This window comes from Portunus trituberculatus, chromosome 47 (assembly GCF_017591435.1).
Source record: "Portunus trituberculatus isolate SZX2019 chromosome 47, ASM1759143v1, whole genome shotgun sequence".
Classification (NCBI taxonomy): Eukaryota; Metazoa; Arthropoda; class Malacostraca; order Decapoda; family Portunidae; genus Portunus; species Portunus trituberculatus.
In genome coordinates this window covers 33,678,486-33,691,782 of record NC_059301.1, presented here as the reverse complement: position 1 = coordinate 33,691,782, position 13,297 = coordinate 33,678,486, and the positions used below count along the sequence as shown (strand labels likewise).

The following is a 13,297-nucleotide window of genomic DNA, read 5'->3' as shown; positions in this document are numbered from 1 at the left end:
ACCACTACACTACGCGATGTGTGTGTGTGTGTGTGTGTGTGTGTGTGTGTGTGTGTGTGTGTGTGTGTGTGTGTGTGTGTGTGTGTGTGTGTGTGTGTGTGTGTATTTACCTAGTTGTATTTATCTAGTTGTAGTTTTACAGGGCCTGGGCTTTATGCTCGTGTGGCCCCGTCTCCATATCTACACTTATCCAATCTTATTTTAAAAGTATGCACATTCGTTGCAGACACTACTTCTTCATCCAAACTGTTCCACGTCTTAATACATCTTTGCGGGAAACTATATCTTTTAACATCTCTCAGACATCTTCCTTTTCTCAGCTTTTTACTATGCGATCTTGTGCTTCGGATGTCATATTCTTCTCTCAGGATCAGTTTCTCATTATCCACTTGGTCCATTCCATTGATCAATTTCTAAACTTCTTTGTCTATCTTTTCAATTCCATTTACTATTTTATACATTGTTATTAGGTCTCCTAGTTTTCTTCTATTTTGTAAGGTTGGCAGTCCCATTTCTTTTAAACTTTCCTCAAACGTTAGGTCCTTTAGTTCCGGCATCATCTTTGTAGCTATCTTCTGGATCCGTTCTAATCTTCTTATATCTTTTTTTCAAGCTCAGTGACCACACCACTGCTGCATATTCTAACTTTGGACATATGCTCATAATAATGATTTTTATCATGTCGTTGTCCATGTACAGAAATGCCACTCTAATATTAGTCAACATTTTATATGGTAATCCAAACATCTTAATTATGTGTTTTTTGTGGTTTAGATTTTCCTGTATGATCACTCCCAGATCTTTTTCCTCTTTAGTCTTCATTACTTGTTCCTCTCCCATCAGATAGTTCCATACCAGTCTTCTCTTACTCTTTCCTAATTCCATTATGTGACATTTCTTGGCATTGAACTCTAACTTCCACTTCTTACTCAACTCGTATATTTTGTTTATATCTTCCTGTACCAGCAAAAAGTCCTCTCAGGTTTTGATTACTGATAGCAATTTTGTATCATTAGCAAACAAATTAATATAACTGGTTACCCCATTTTGTATGTCATTTACATAAACCTGGAACATAATGGAGGCTAACACTGACCCCTGTGCCACTCCATTTGTTACTTTACCCCAAGATGAGTATGCATCTCTGATCACAGTTCCCATCTCTCTTTCCTTCAAGTAATCCCTTATCCAATCAAACAAAGTTCCTCTCAGTCCTCCAATGCTCTTTAACTTCCAAAGTAGTCTGCTATGAAGAACTTTATCGAAAGCCTTTTTTATGTCCAGGTATACCATGTTCAACTATCCATATCTGCTCTCCATTCCTTCTATATTACTCTTGAGTAGAAATTTAACGAGTTTGACACACATGACCATCCTGTCCTGAACCCAAATTGTCTATAACTTGTTCCTCTTCCAGATATTTAACCCATTTTTCTTTGATATCAATTTCACATATCTTCCCCACAACACTTGTAAGTGACACCGGTTTGTAATTTAATGGCTCAGTTGACTTTCCTCCTTTGAATATTGGGATTATGTTGGCTCTCTTCCATTCTCATGGTATTCTCCCTTCTTTTAATGAACTTGTAACCATTTCCTAAATTGGATCTAACAGCTGCTCTTTAAATTCCTTTAGTGCCCTGATACACTATCTGGTCCCATTGCTTTTCTGTCATCCAAATTATCTAGTAGTTTTCCAATATCTTCTTTGTGCACTATGATTTCCTGCAATCCTCGGCAATTCAATGTCATATTTGGTTCTGTAAATTCCTCTTCTTCAGTGAACACAGTTTTGAAACTTTTATTCATTATTTCATTCATTTCCTTTGCTTTTTATTATGTCTTCCATCCTTTAATTATTTTTTTCTGTTGTTTCCTCATTCTTCATCTTACCATTTATAAATTTGTAGAAAAGCTTGAGTTCATCTTTGCTTTTCCACACCAGATCTTTCTCAAAGTTTCTATCTTCCTCTCTCCTTAGTCTAATATATCAATTTCTCGCATCCTTATACGTACTGCTGTCTGCTATTTTCATTTCTCTGCTTTTTGAGTTTCTTCCAAGCTTTATCTTTTCCCCTTTATCTTCTATACATCTGGCATTGTACTAAGCGTGTATACTTTTCTTTACTCCATAGATGGGTACGTATTTCTTCTCTCTGTTATATTTCAGTAGGAATATTTCATATTTCCCCTGCATTGTTCTTTCGTAATGTGTGTGTGTGTGTGTGTGTGTGTGTGTGTGTGTGTGTGTGTGTGTGTGTGTGTGTGTGTGTGTGTGTGTGTGTGTGTGTGTGTGTGTGTGTGTGTGTGTGTGTGTGTGTGTGTGTGTGTGTGTGTGTGTGTGTGTGTGTGTGTTACCTAATTGTATTTACCTAATTGTAACATACGGGAAAAGAGCTATGCTCGTGTTGTCCCGTCTCCATATCTATTAATGTCCAGCTTTTTCTTAAAATCATGAATATTCCTTGCGTTGACCACTTCCACGTCTAAACTATTCCATGCTTCCACCCTTCTATGAGGGAAGCTATATTTTTCACATCTCTCCTATAAGTGGCCATTTTAGTTTTTCCCATGCCCTCTCGACATTCTTTCATTCCACATACACAGATCTTCCCTATCCATTTTTCCATGCCAATCATCACTCTGTATATTGCTATCAGGTCTCCCTTTCTCTTCTGTTTTCCAGGGTCGGAAGTTGCATTCTTTTCAGTCTGTCTTCATAAGTCAAATCTCTTAAGTCAGGCACCATTTTTGTTGCAGCCCTCTGTACTTTCTCTAGTTTCCTTATGTGTTTCTTTAAGTTCGAGCCCACTGTATTGTTGCATATTCAAGCCTCGGTCTTATCATTGCAGTAATTATTTTCTTCATCATTTCTTCATCTAAATATACGAACGCCACTCTTATGTTCCTCAATAAGTTCAATACTTCTCCAATTATTTTGTTTATATGTCTCTCTGGCGATAGGTCATTGGTAATTGTCACCCCAAGGTCTTTTTCTTCATGACTGGTTTTATGTCTTCATTTCCTATCTTGTACATACTCCTGATTCTTCTTTCACTCTTGCCAAACTCTATTTTCTTGCATTTTGTCGTGTTGAACTCCATTTGCCATGTACAGCTCCATTTCCATATTCTGTCCAAGTCTTCCTGGAGTAGTTCGCAATCTTTGTCACATCTCACTTTTCTTAACAATTTTGCATCGTCTGCAAATAGGCTCACATAACTGGACACCCCATCCACCATGTCATTTATGTAGACCGCGAACATTACTGGTGCCAACACTGATCCCTGTGGAACTCCACTCTCCACCAAGCCCCATTCTGATGGTCTGTCCTTAATTATTGTTCTCATTTCTCTTCCTACCAAAAGTCTTCCATCCATTTTAGTAAACTGCCATGCACTCCTCCTACCATTTCAAGTTTCCAGATCAGTCTCCGTGTGGTACCTTATCAAAGGCCTTTTTAAATCCAGATATATTCCATCAGCCCAACCATCTCTTTCCTGTATTACATCTATCACCCTCGAATAGTAACATATCAGGTTTGTCGTGCATGAACGCCCTTTTCTAAAACCAAATTGACACTCACAAAGTATGTCATTTTTCTCCAAGAAGTCTGTCCATCTATTCTTCACCACCCTCTCACACATCTTAGCTACCACACTTGTAAGTGACACTGGTCTATAGTTCAATGGGTCTCTTGTTACCTGATTTATAGATTGGGACAATGTTAGCTCTTTTCCAGTCTTGGGGCACTACACCTTCCCTTAATGAGGCATCAATTACTTCACAAACTTTTTCTGCCAGTTGCTCCTGCATTCTCTTAAAATCCATCCTGATACCCCATCAGGTCCCACAGCTTTTCTCACTTCTAAACTCCCCATCATATTCTTGATCTCCTCCACAGTTACTTGAAACTCCTTCATAATCCCTTTCTGTTCCATTACCAGTGGTTTGTCAAAAGCAGTCTCCTTTGTGAATACCTTCCGAAAGCATCCATTCATAGCCTCTGCCATTTCCTGGGATCTTCACTGCATACTCCATTTACTTCTAAACTTTCAATACTTTCTCTATTTTTGATGTTGTTGTTCACATGTCTGTAAAAAGCCTTGGTTGGTCTTTACATTTATCAATTATATCCTTTTCTTGTTTCTTTCTTTCTTCTCTTCTAATCAACACATATTCATTTCTTGCTCTTTTGTAACTTTCCCACTGCTTAATCCGTCTTTTCCTTCTCCACCTCTTCCATGCATCCTCTTTTCTTGTTCTAGCCTTTTCACATCTATCGTTAAACCAGTCCTGCTTTCCAACTTCTCTATGTTGTCTTATTGGTACAAATTTTTCTCACCTTCTTTGTATATTTTTATAAATTCCTTCCACTTTTCATTTGCTCCTTAGCACTCTTGAATTTCATCCAATTTGTCTCTTGAAAGAATTTCTTTAGGTTTCCAAAATCTGTCTTGGCATAATTCCATCTTCCCACTTTATATTCTTCATTTCTTCTAGATTTCTCTTCATCTATCACCTTGAACTCCAAAACTGCATGATCACTCTTTGCTAAAGGGCACTCCACCCTCATCTCCTCAATGACCATTGGCTCTGTACTAAAGACCAAGTCCAGTCTTGACGATGCTCCCTCTCCTCCAAACCTAGTATCTTCTTTGACCCACTGAGTTAACACATTTTCCATTGCCAGTGTCAATAGTGTATTTCCCCATGTTGTCTCTGATCCTTCCATTGACCAGTCCTCCCAACACACCTCTTTACAATTAAAATCTCCCATCATTATAGTTCGTTCACAGCCACCCAACATTTCTTCCAGACATGTTCCTGTATCACTTATCATTTCTTCATATTCCTGTACTGACCATGCATTTGTCTTAGGTGGTACATACACCACTATGTAGTGCCTCTTTTTTCCTTCATTAGTTTCTGCTCTGATCTTTAGCACTTCTGCCTTTCCCATACCTTCTTTCACTTGATCCACCTTTATATCTTTTTTAACCAGCAACATCACTCCTCCTCCCATCTTACCTACTCTATTTCTTTTCCAAACATTATATTTCCTTCTCCAACCATCATCAGGTCTTCTCCTCTCTCAGTTTTGTTTCAGTAAGACCCACAATATCTGGGTTCTTGTCCTCAAGTAATCGTTGAGTTCTAAAATCCCCGATATCACTCCATTTATGTTGGAATACATTACATTCCGCTCATACGTAAGTTTCTTTAGTCCTTTCTTACTGTACTTTTCTGGGTTATGAACCACTTCCTCAGTCTCAGTGTGTGTGTGTGTGTGTGTGTGTGTGTGTGTGTGTGTTACCTAGTTGGAGTTTTACAGGGCCTGGGCTTTATGCTCGTGTGGCCCCGTCTCCATATCTACACTTATCCAATTTTTCTTTAAAACTATGCACACTCGTTGCTGACAACACTTCCTCACTCAAACTGTTCCAAGTCTCAACACATCTTTGTGGGAAACTATATTTTTTAACATTTCTCAGACATCTTCCCTTCCTCAGTCTCTTACTATGCAATCTTGTGCTTCTAATGTCATATTCTTCTCTCAAGATTAGTTTCTCATTATCCACTTGATCCATTCTGTTAATCAATTTATAAACTTGTATCAGATCCCCTCTCTCTCTTCTCTGTTCCAGGGTTGGTAGATCCATAGCTTTTAGTTTCTCCTCATATGTCATCCCTTTAAATTCTGGAACCAGTCTTGTAGCCATTTTTTGTAGTCTCTCCAATTTCTTTATGTGTTTGTTTTTATGAAGGGTCCACACAACTCCTTCATATTCCAATCTGGGTCTTATTTTAGTACTTATCAATTTCTTCATCATTTCTTTGTCCATATAGTGAAATGCTAATTCAATATTCCTTAGCAAATTATATGTCTCTGAAAATTCTATCAATATGGCTTACCGGTTGATTGTTTTCTTCCATCGTCACTCCCAAGTCCTTTTCCTTTTTTACTTTTTCTAGTTCTACTCCATCTCCCATCTTATAGATTCCCACTGGTCGTCTTTCACATTTTTCCCATTTCCATGACATGGCTTTTGTCCACATTGAATTCCATCTCCCATTTTTTACTCTATTTCCAGATCTTGTTTAAGTCTTCCTGCAGTATTTCACAATCCTCTTTTTGTTTTATGACTGCACAGTTTCGCATCGTAGCTGTTCACTCCCAGTGGCATGTCGTTTATATATATGAGAAAAAGTATTGGCGCCAATACTGACCCCTGTGGCACTCCGCTGTCTACTGCTCTCCACTTGGACTTCATATCTTTCACTATCGTCCTTATTTCTCTCCGCCATCCATCCATCTCAATGTGCTTCCTTTTAAGCCACCCTTCTCCTCTAACTTCCATAGTAATCTATCATGTGGCACTTTATCAAACAAATTTTTTAAATCTAAATAAATACAGTCAATCCATCCCTCTCTCTCTCTTGTACTTTATCAACTATTCTAGAGTAGAAACTCAGTAAATTTGTTACACACGACCGACCTTTTCTAAAACCAAATTTGATAATAATTTGTTGTCTTCAAGAAACTCAATCCATTGTTTCTTTATTACTCTTTCACACATCTTAAATATTACACTAGTTAGTGATTCCAGTCTGTAATTTAAAGGTTCTTCCTTCCTTCCACTCTTATATATGGTAACCACCTCAGCTCTTTTCCATTTTACTGGTACTGTTCCATTTTCTATTGAGCATTTTATGATGTAGTATATAGGACTTGCTAGTTCTTCTCTACATTCTTTTAATATTCTGCCTGAGACTTCATCTGGTTCCATTGCCTTCTCCTCATCTAATTCCGTCATCAACTCTTTTATTTCAAGCTTGGTTACTTTAATCTCTTTCATATGCCCTGTGGTCTTTCAAATTTGGATTCCTTAGTAAAGACCTCCTGAAATTTACTATTTAACAGTTTTGCCATACTCTTTGGGTCTTCCACCATCCCGTTCCCTCCTTTTAACCTTTCTATTGTTTCTTTTTGTCTTATTTTTTTCATTTATGAATCTGTAGAACAATTTTGGTTGTTCCTTACATTTTTCGACAATGTCCTTTTCATAGTTCCTTTCTTCTCCCTTTCTCACCTTAGCATATTCATTTCTTACTTCTTTGAAGTTTTCCTTATTTTCTGGATTTCTGTTTCTTCTCTCTCTCTCTCTCTCTCTCTCTCTCTCTCTGTGTGTGTGTGTGTGTGTGTGTGTGTGTGTGTGTGTGTGTGTGTGTGTGTAATTCACATCGGTCGCCTGCTGATCACCCAGCCAGTCTTCCCCATTACGGAGCAAGCCCAGAGCTCATAGACCGATCTTCGGGTAGGACTGAGACCACATCAACACACAACACACACCGGGACAGCGAGGCCACAACCCCTCGAGTTACATCCCATACCTATTTACTGCTAGGTGAACAGGGGCCACACATTAAGAGGCTTGCCCATTTGCCTGGCCGCTTACCGGGACTCGAACCCGGCCCTCTTGATTATGAGTCGAGCGTGCTAACCACTACACTATGCGGTGTGTAATTCACCTCGGTCGTCTGCTGGTCACCCAGCCAGTCTTCCCCATTACGGAGCGAGCTCAGAGCTCATAGACCAATCAACTGAGACCACAACACACTCCACACACCGGGAAAGCGAGGTCACAACCCCTCGAGCTATATCCCGTACCTATTTTACTGCTAGGTGAACAGGGGCTACACATGAAGAGGCTTGCCCATTTGCCTCGCCGCCTCCGGGATTCAAACCCGGAGCCTCTCGAGTGTGAGTCGAGCGTGCTAACCACTACACTACGTGGTGTGTGTGTGTGTGTGTGTGTGTTTCACTGTTTGATCTGCTGCAGTCTCTGACGAGACAGCCAGACGTTACCCTACGGAACGAGCTCAGAGCTCATTATTTCCGATCTTCGGATAGGCCTGAGACCAGGTACACACCACACACCAGGACAACAAGGTCACAACTCGTCGATTTACATCCCGTACCTACTCACTGTTAGGTGAACAGGGGCTACACGACAAAGGAGAGACACCCAAATATCTCCACCCGGCCGGGGAATCGAACCCCTGTCCTCTGGCTTGCGAAGCCAGCGCTCTAACCACTGAGCTACCGGGTGTGTGTTTGTTGAGTGTTTCCCTCAATGCAGTGTGTGTGTGTGTGTGTGTGTGTGTGTTTGCAGAATGTTCATTCTATTTATTTTCTTTCCTTATTAAAGATGGGTTTACACGTGTCAATTTGCCACTAAAAGTGCAAGTCGCTAGAAGTATCGACCGTGCCCTTCTAGTCGGAAAACGTCACACTTAGCGATTGGAAAGTATCGACTAGTTGGCGCCTTGGCGGGAAGTAAATAAAAACAAACAGCTACGCGCCAGCTCCCAACTCTTAATATGAAAGGGCGCTGTATCCAGCCCTAAAGAGCGGAGAAAAAAAAAAAAAAAAACGCTGAATTTCGTAAAGTTGTGTAGTGTCCCTAAAGGCTGGCTCACACGTGCCAATTTGTGATTTTTTTTTATGTACGTATAGTTTCCGACTTGCAATCGTCGCCCAGTGACTGCAGAAACCAGTCGCAAATCAAGATGAATATGTTGGTCTTGTTAGTCGATTTGCGACTTTATTTACGTCGTCACGTCACGGAGTAAGCTTTGAAAATGTGGTTTCCAGAGATAGAGAAGATGATGTTAGAGTTGGTGAGGGAAGAAGAACACATCCCCAGAAATTAATTTTACAGTATATATATATATATATATATATATATATATATATATATATATATATATATATATATATATATATATATAAAGGCTTGCGACCAAATAGCTGCCATCCTTCAAGAAGTGTTTCCCTCAATGCAGGGTGTTGTTGTTCCCTCAATGCAGGGTGTTGTTGGAGGTGAGGATTGAAGATTTGTCAAGATTTAATTTGTTCTCAATTGTGCATAGTTCTTCTTAAGATTAACAATTTTCTTAAAAGAAATGTAGGCTAATTTAGTGTGTGGTAAACACTTCTTTCTTTCTTTCTACTTGGCCAGGGACGTATCCACAGGCATTTTCTTTTCTGCTGACTCTTCCGGTATGCCAAAAGAAGAGCAACCACCGCTTCAGCATCGTCACTGGAGGAAGACATCTTGGCGGGTAGCTGTTTGTTTACACTCACTTCCCGCCAAGGCGCCAACTAGTCGATATTTTTCAGTCGCTACGTGTGACACTTTCTGACTAGAAAGGATGAGTCGGAAACTATGTACTGTACGTAAAAAAAAAAAAAAAGTCGCAAATTGGCACGTGTGAACCCGCCTTAATAACGGCCCTTTCACCTAACATTTAATGCTGAAATATATGTAGCGTCATGCGTCTCTCTTTACCAATCCCTGATACCTTGTCTATGCCAGAGTCAGTCCGTCGCAGCAATTGCATGTCAGGAAAAGGTGTCATTATTTCTAACATATTACAAAATATACATCCAAAAAAGTGTAGCTACGTCTGTGAAATTACTAATGATAACAGTATGCAATGACGAAGGTACCTCAATACTATTTACTTTAACTAGGATTTCAGACTGGAATGGCAGCAATACACGCAACTGTATCTTGCACAGGAATCTGACGAGCACCCGACAGGTCCACTAACTGTCATGATTTCTTTAATTTTCTTTTATTGATAAAATAAAGCCTAAGACATCTATAAAATCCTTAATATCACGTAATTCAATCACCATTGTTTGTTAGAAATACATAAATCAAGCGTCTCGGGTACGATATCACATTAGCTAAAAAAAAAAAAAAAAAATACATATGGAGAAGACAACACATGTATACTGAAATGAGTCATACGGTGCTAAATTTGGAGCTAAATAAAAATAAGCGCAAAAAATGCTAAGGCGCTTAACAGAAAAATGGGCGCTAAATAACTTCAAAAGCGCTAGATTTAGCGCCAAAAGTACTAAGTTGGAAACATTGCTACTCCATCAAGATGTCTTCCTGCAGTGACGATGCTGAAGCTGTGGTTGCTCTTCTTTTGGCGTACCGGAAGAGTCAACAGAAAAGAAAATGCCAGTGGATACGTCCCTGGCGCTAAGTAGAAAGAAAGAAAAGTGTCTACCACACACTAACCTTAAGAAGACTATGCACAATTGCGATCAAATTAAATCCTGACAAGTCTTCAATCCTCACCTCCAACAACACCCTGCATTGAGGAAAACACTTCATGCAGAGTGGCAGGTATTTCCTCGAACGACGATTTGCGCAAGTCTTTTATTACTGTATAATTCATTTCTAAGATCCCAGATGTGTTCTTTTTCCCTCACCAACTCTAACATCATCTTCTCTATACCTGGACACTACGTTTTCAAAGCTTACTCCGTGACGTCACAACGTAAACAAAGTCGCAAATCGACTGAACAAGACCAACATGTTGGACCATTGTTGGTCTTGTTTTGCGACTGGTTTCTCCAGTTGCGAGGCACCGGTATTCAGTCGGACTTGCAATTTCAGTTGCATGTTCACACGTGTGAACCTGCCTTAAACAAAGTTGCCCAACAAGATGTCTTATCGACTTGTAATTTCAGTTGGAAATTGGCACGTGTGAATCCACCTTATTACTTTTACACACACACACACACACACACACACACACACACACACACACACACACACACACAGAGAGAGAGAGAGAGAGAGAGAGAGAGAGAGAGAGAGAGAGAGAGAGAGAGAGAGAGAGAGAGAGAGAGAGAGAGAGAGAGAGAGTCAAATGGTCGAAATGAAGAGACCACTTGTATAGAAGTAATATAAATGTTATCCTCCTCACAAACTCTCTCTCTCTCTCTCTCTCTCTCTCTCTCTCTGACGTCCCACCTTAAGGTTATTCTTGAAGTTATTGAAGTAGTGTTGCAACTCAGCCTCCGTGAGAAACTCGTAGAGACTGAGTCCCCGATGCACGGAGTTCATGGTGGAGGCGGCCAGGCACGCAGGCAGGGCGGGAGGTGATGAGGGATGCGGAGGGTGATAACACGTCGGGGAGTTACCACCGCGGGCTGACGATGCTACCTGGCCATGGCCGACCCGCTCTGAAGAAGGAAACACTTGTTAAATGGACATGAAACACACACACACACACACACACACACACACACACACACACACACACACACACACACACACACACACTGTCGAGGGAGGACGCACTGGCGCCGTTCCGACAATCAGCTGATCTTCACTACATACCTGTTGTACAGTATTTACAGTGGCCTGGGCAGGCAGTGTGAACTCATTTTTTTTCATGAAATCAATTATTAAGGAATTATGAGTGAAAAAGAGATTCCATCAAAATGCAGACATGAGACTAGAGAAGGAATGAAAGCTGATGATGATTATGTTGGTGAGGGAGAGTGCGTATTCGAAGGCTTCTGTACGACGAATACTTCACTACTTAAGAGAGTGTTAAATATTGAATATAAACTAGATAAATTGATAAAGGAGAAGATGGAAATGAAAGAGAATAAAGAACAGGAAAAAGAGTTTATAAAACTGAGAAAGGATAAAAAAAAAAAAGTGGAAGAAAACGAAGCTAGGCTAAGAGCGGAAAACGAAGAACTAAAAAAGGAAGTAGCTAACTACAAAAAGCAGATGGAAGAAGGACTCGGTAAAGCCGAGAAAGGAAAAGGGAAGCTGAAAGATCTAGTAAACAAGGAAGAGGAAAGAGTACAGAACGTGATTAAAAAAGAAGTACAAGCATGGAGAGTCCAAGATAAGAAAGATAAGGCCGATTTTCAGGAGGTGATTCAAAAACAACTAAAAGAAAAAGAAGAAAATATGACAAGCAAAATGATAGGAGTCCTCAAGACAAAAGAAAATCTAGTTAGAGAAATTGCAGAAAAAAAGAAGTGTAATCGTATTTGGAATAAAAGAAAAAAATATAAAATATAGACCAAAAGAGAAAAAAAGACATGAAATCAGTCAAAAACCTACTGAAGAATCTAAACGACGAAGATCGGTAGAACTTAGAAGAGGAAATAGAAGAAATAAACAGAATGGGACCATATCAAGAAGGAAAAACGAGACCAATTAAAATACTACTAAAATCACAAGCAGCAATAGAAGAAACAGAAGGCTGCAAGGATATCTATATAAAGAAAAATAGAAATGAGGAAGAAAGGAAGAGATACAATGAACTGGCAGCAGCATTAAGGGTAAAGAATAATGAAAGGTCAGAAGAGGAAAAAAAGACAATTTTTTTGAGAATTCTAGGAGACAGGATAAGGAAATGGTATATGAACGAGAAGGAAGAGAAAAAAGTCGAACAAGTTTAACTAAAAATGATAAAGGCAAAAGACTAAAAATGATGTATACGAACATAGACGGGGTTTTATCAAGTAAACTAGAACTAAGAGATTACATAAAGAAAGAAAATCCAGATATTGTATGCTTGGCTGAAACAAAACTAAATAAGGCAATCAAAATAGACATGGATAATAGGTATAATGCATGGAGAAGAGACAGAGTGGGTAAAGGAGGAGGAGGAGTCATGATTATGTTAAGGAAGGAGATAGTGATAAACCAAGCGGCAAATGGGCAAGCCTCTTAATGTGTAGCCCGTGTTCACCTAGCAATAAATAGGTACGGGATGTAACTCGAGGGGTTGTGGCCTCGCTTTCCCGGTGTGTGGAGTGTGCTGTGGTCTCAGTTCTACCCGAAGATCGGTCTATGAGCTCTGAGCTCGCTCCGTAATGGGGAAGACTGGCTGGGTGACCAGCAGACGACCGTGGTGAATTACTCTCTCTCTCTCTCTCTCTCTCTCTCTCTCTCTCTCTCTCTCTCTCTCTCTCTCTGTCTATGTATGCGCTATATATAAGATTCACTATGCTCAGAAGGAAGATATCTACAAGAAGATAACGGTAAGATATGTCATGCGTTATGTTAATTGTGAAAAGAAAAATTACTCACAATGCATCCCATACCAATAATACAAATATTCACGGCACGGTTAATTAAGGCGGCATGGAGCGAAATGAACCTCGCGGTGTATAACTACTTTGCCCACCAAACCTAACTGCTTGCTGCAGCTGCACGCACACGCAGTCTGTTTCTCCCTGAACTATCATGTTGCCCCTCCCATCTCACGCGATGCAGCTGATCAAACGTCAAGGATAATTCAAGATTCACGCTATTTACTTTCTTCTTTTTTACTGGCTTGCAATGGATCATGAAGATTCGTTACCACAGTCTTATTCACCTGAAGATAGATCAACTCAGCCTTACCAACCAGAACATCTACTCACTTGAATCATGCTACGTGAATTATTGGAGGT

At 39.9% G+C, this 13,297-nt stretch overlaps 1 protein-coding gene and 1 non-coding gene across 2 annotated transcripts in view; both read right to left on the bottom strand.

Moving 5' to 3' along the window:
* LOC123498115 (activated Cdc42 kinase-like) overlaps positions 1-13,297 on the bottom strand; it is a 142,713-nt gene that overhangs the window by 79,623 nt on the left and 49,793 nt on the right. Inside the window, 1 exon segment of the mRNA XM_045245271.1 lies at positions 10,845-11,056. Within this exon segment, the coding sequence (XP_045101206.1) occupies positions 10,845-10,937 (93 nt within the window). The 5' untranslated portion in view covers positions 10,938-11,056.
* On the bottom strand, positions 8,041-8,114 carry Trnaa-cgc. The gene has a single exon. It is a non-coding gene; the product is annotated as a tRNA-Ala (tRNA).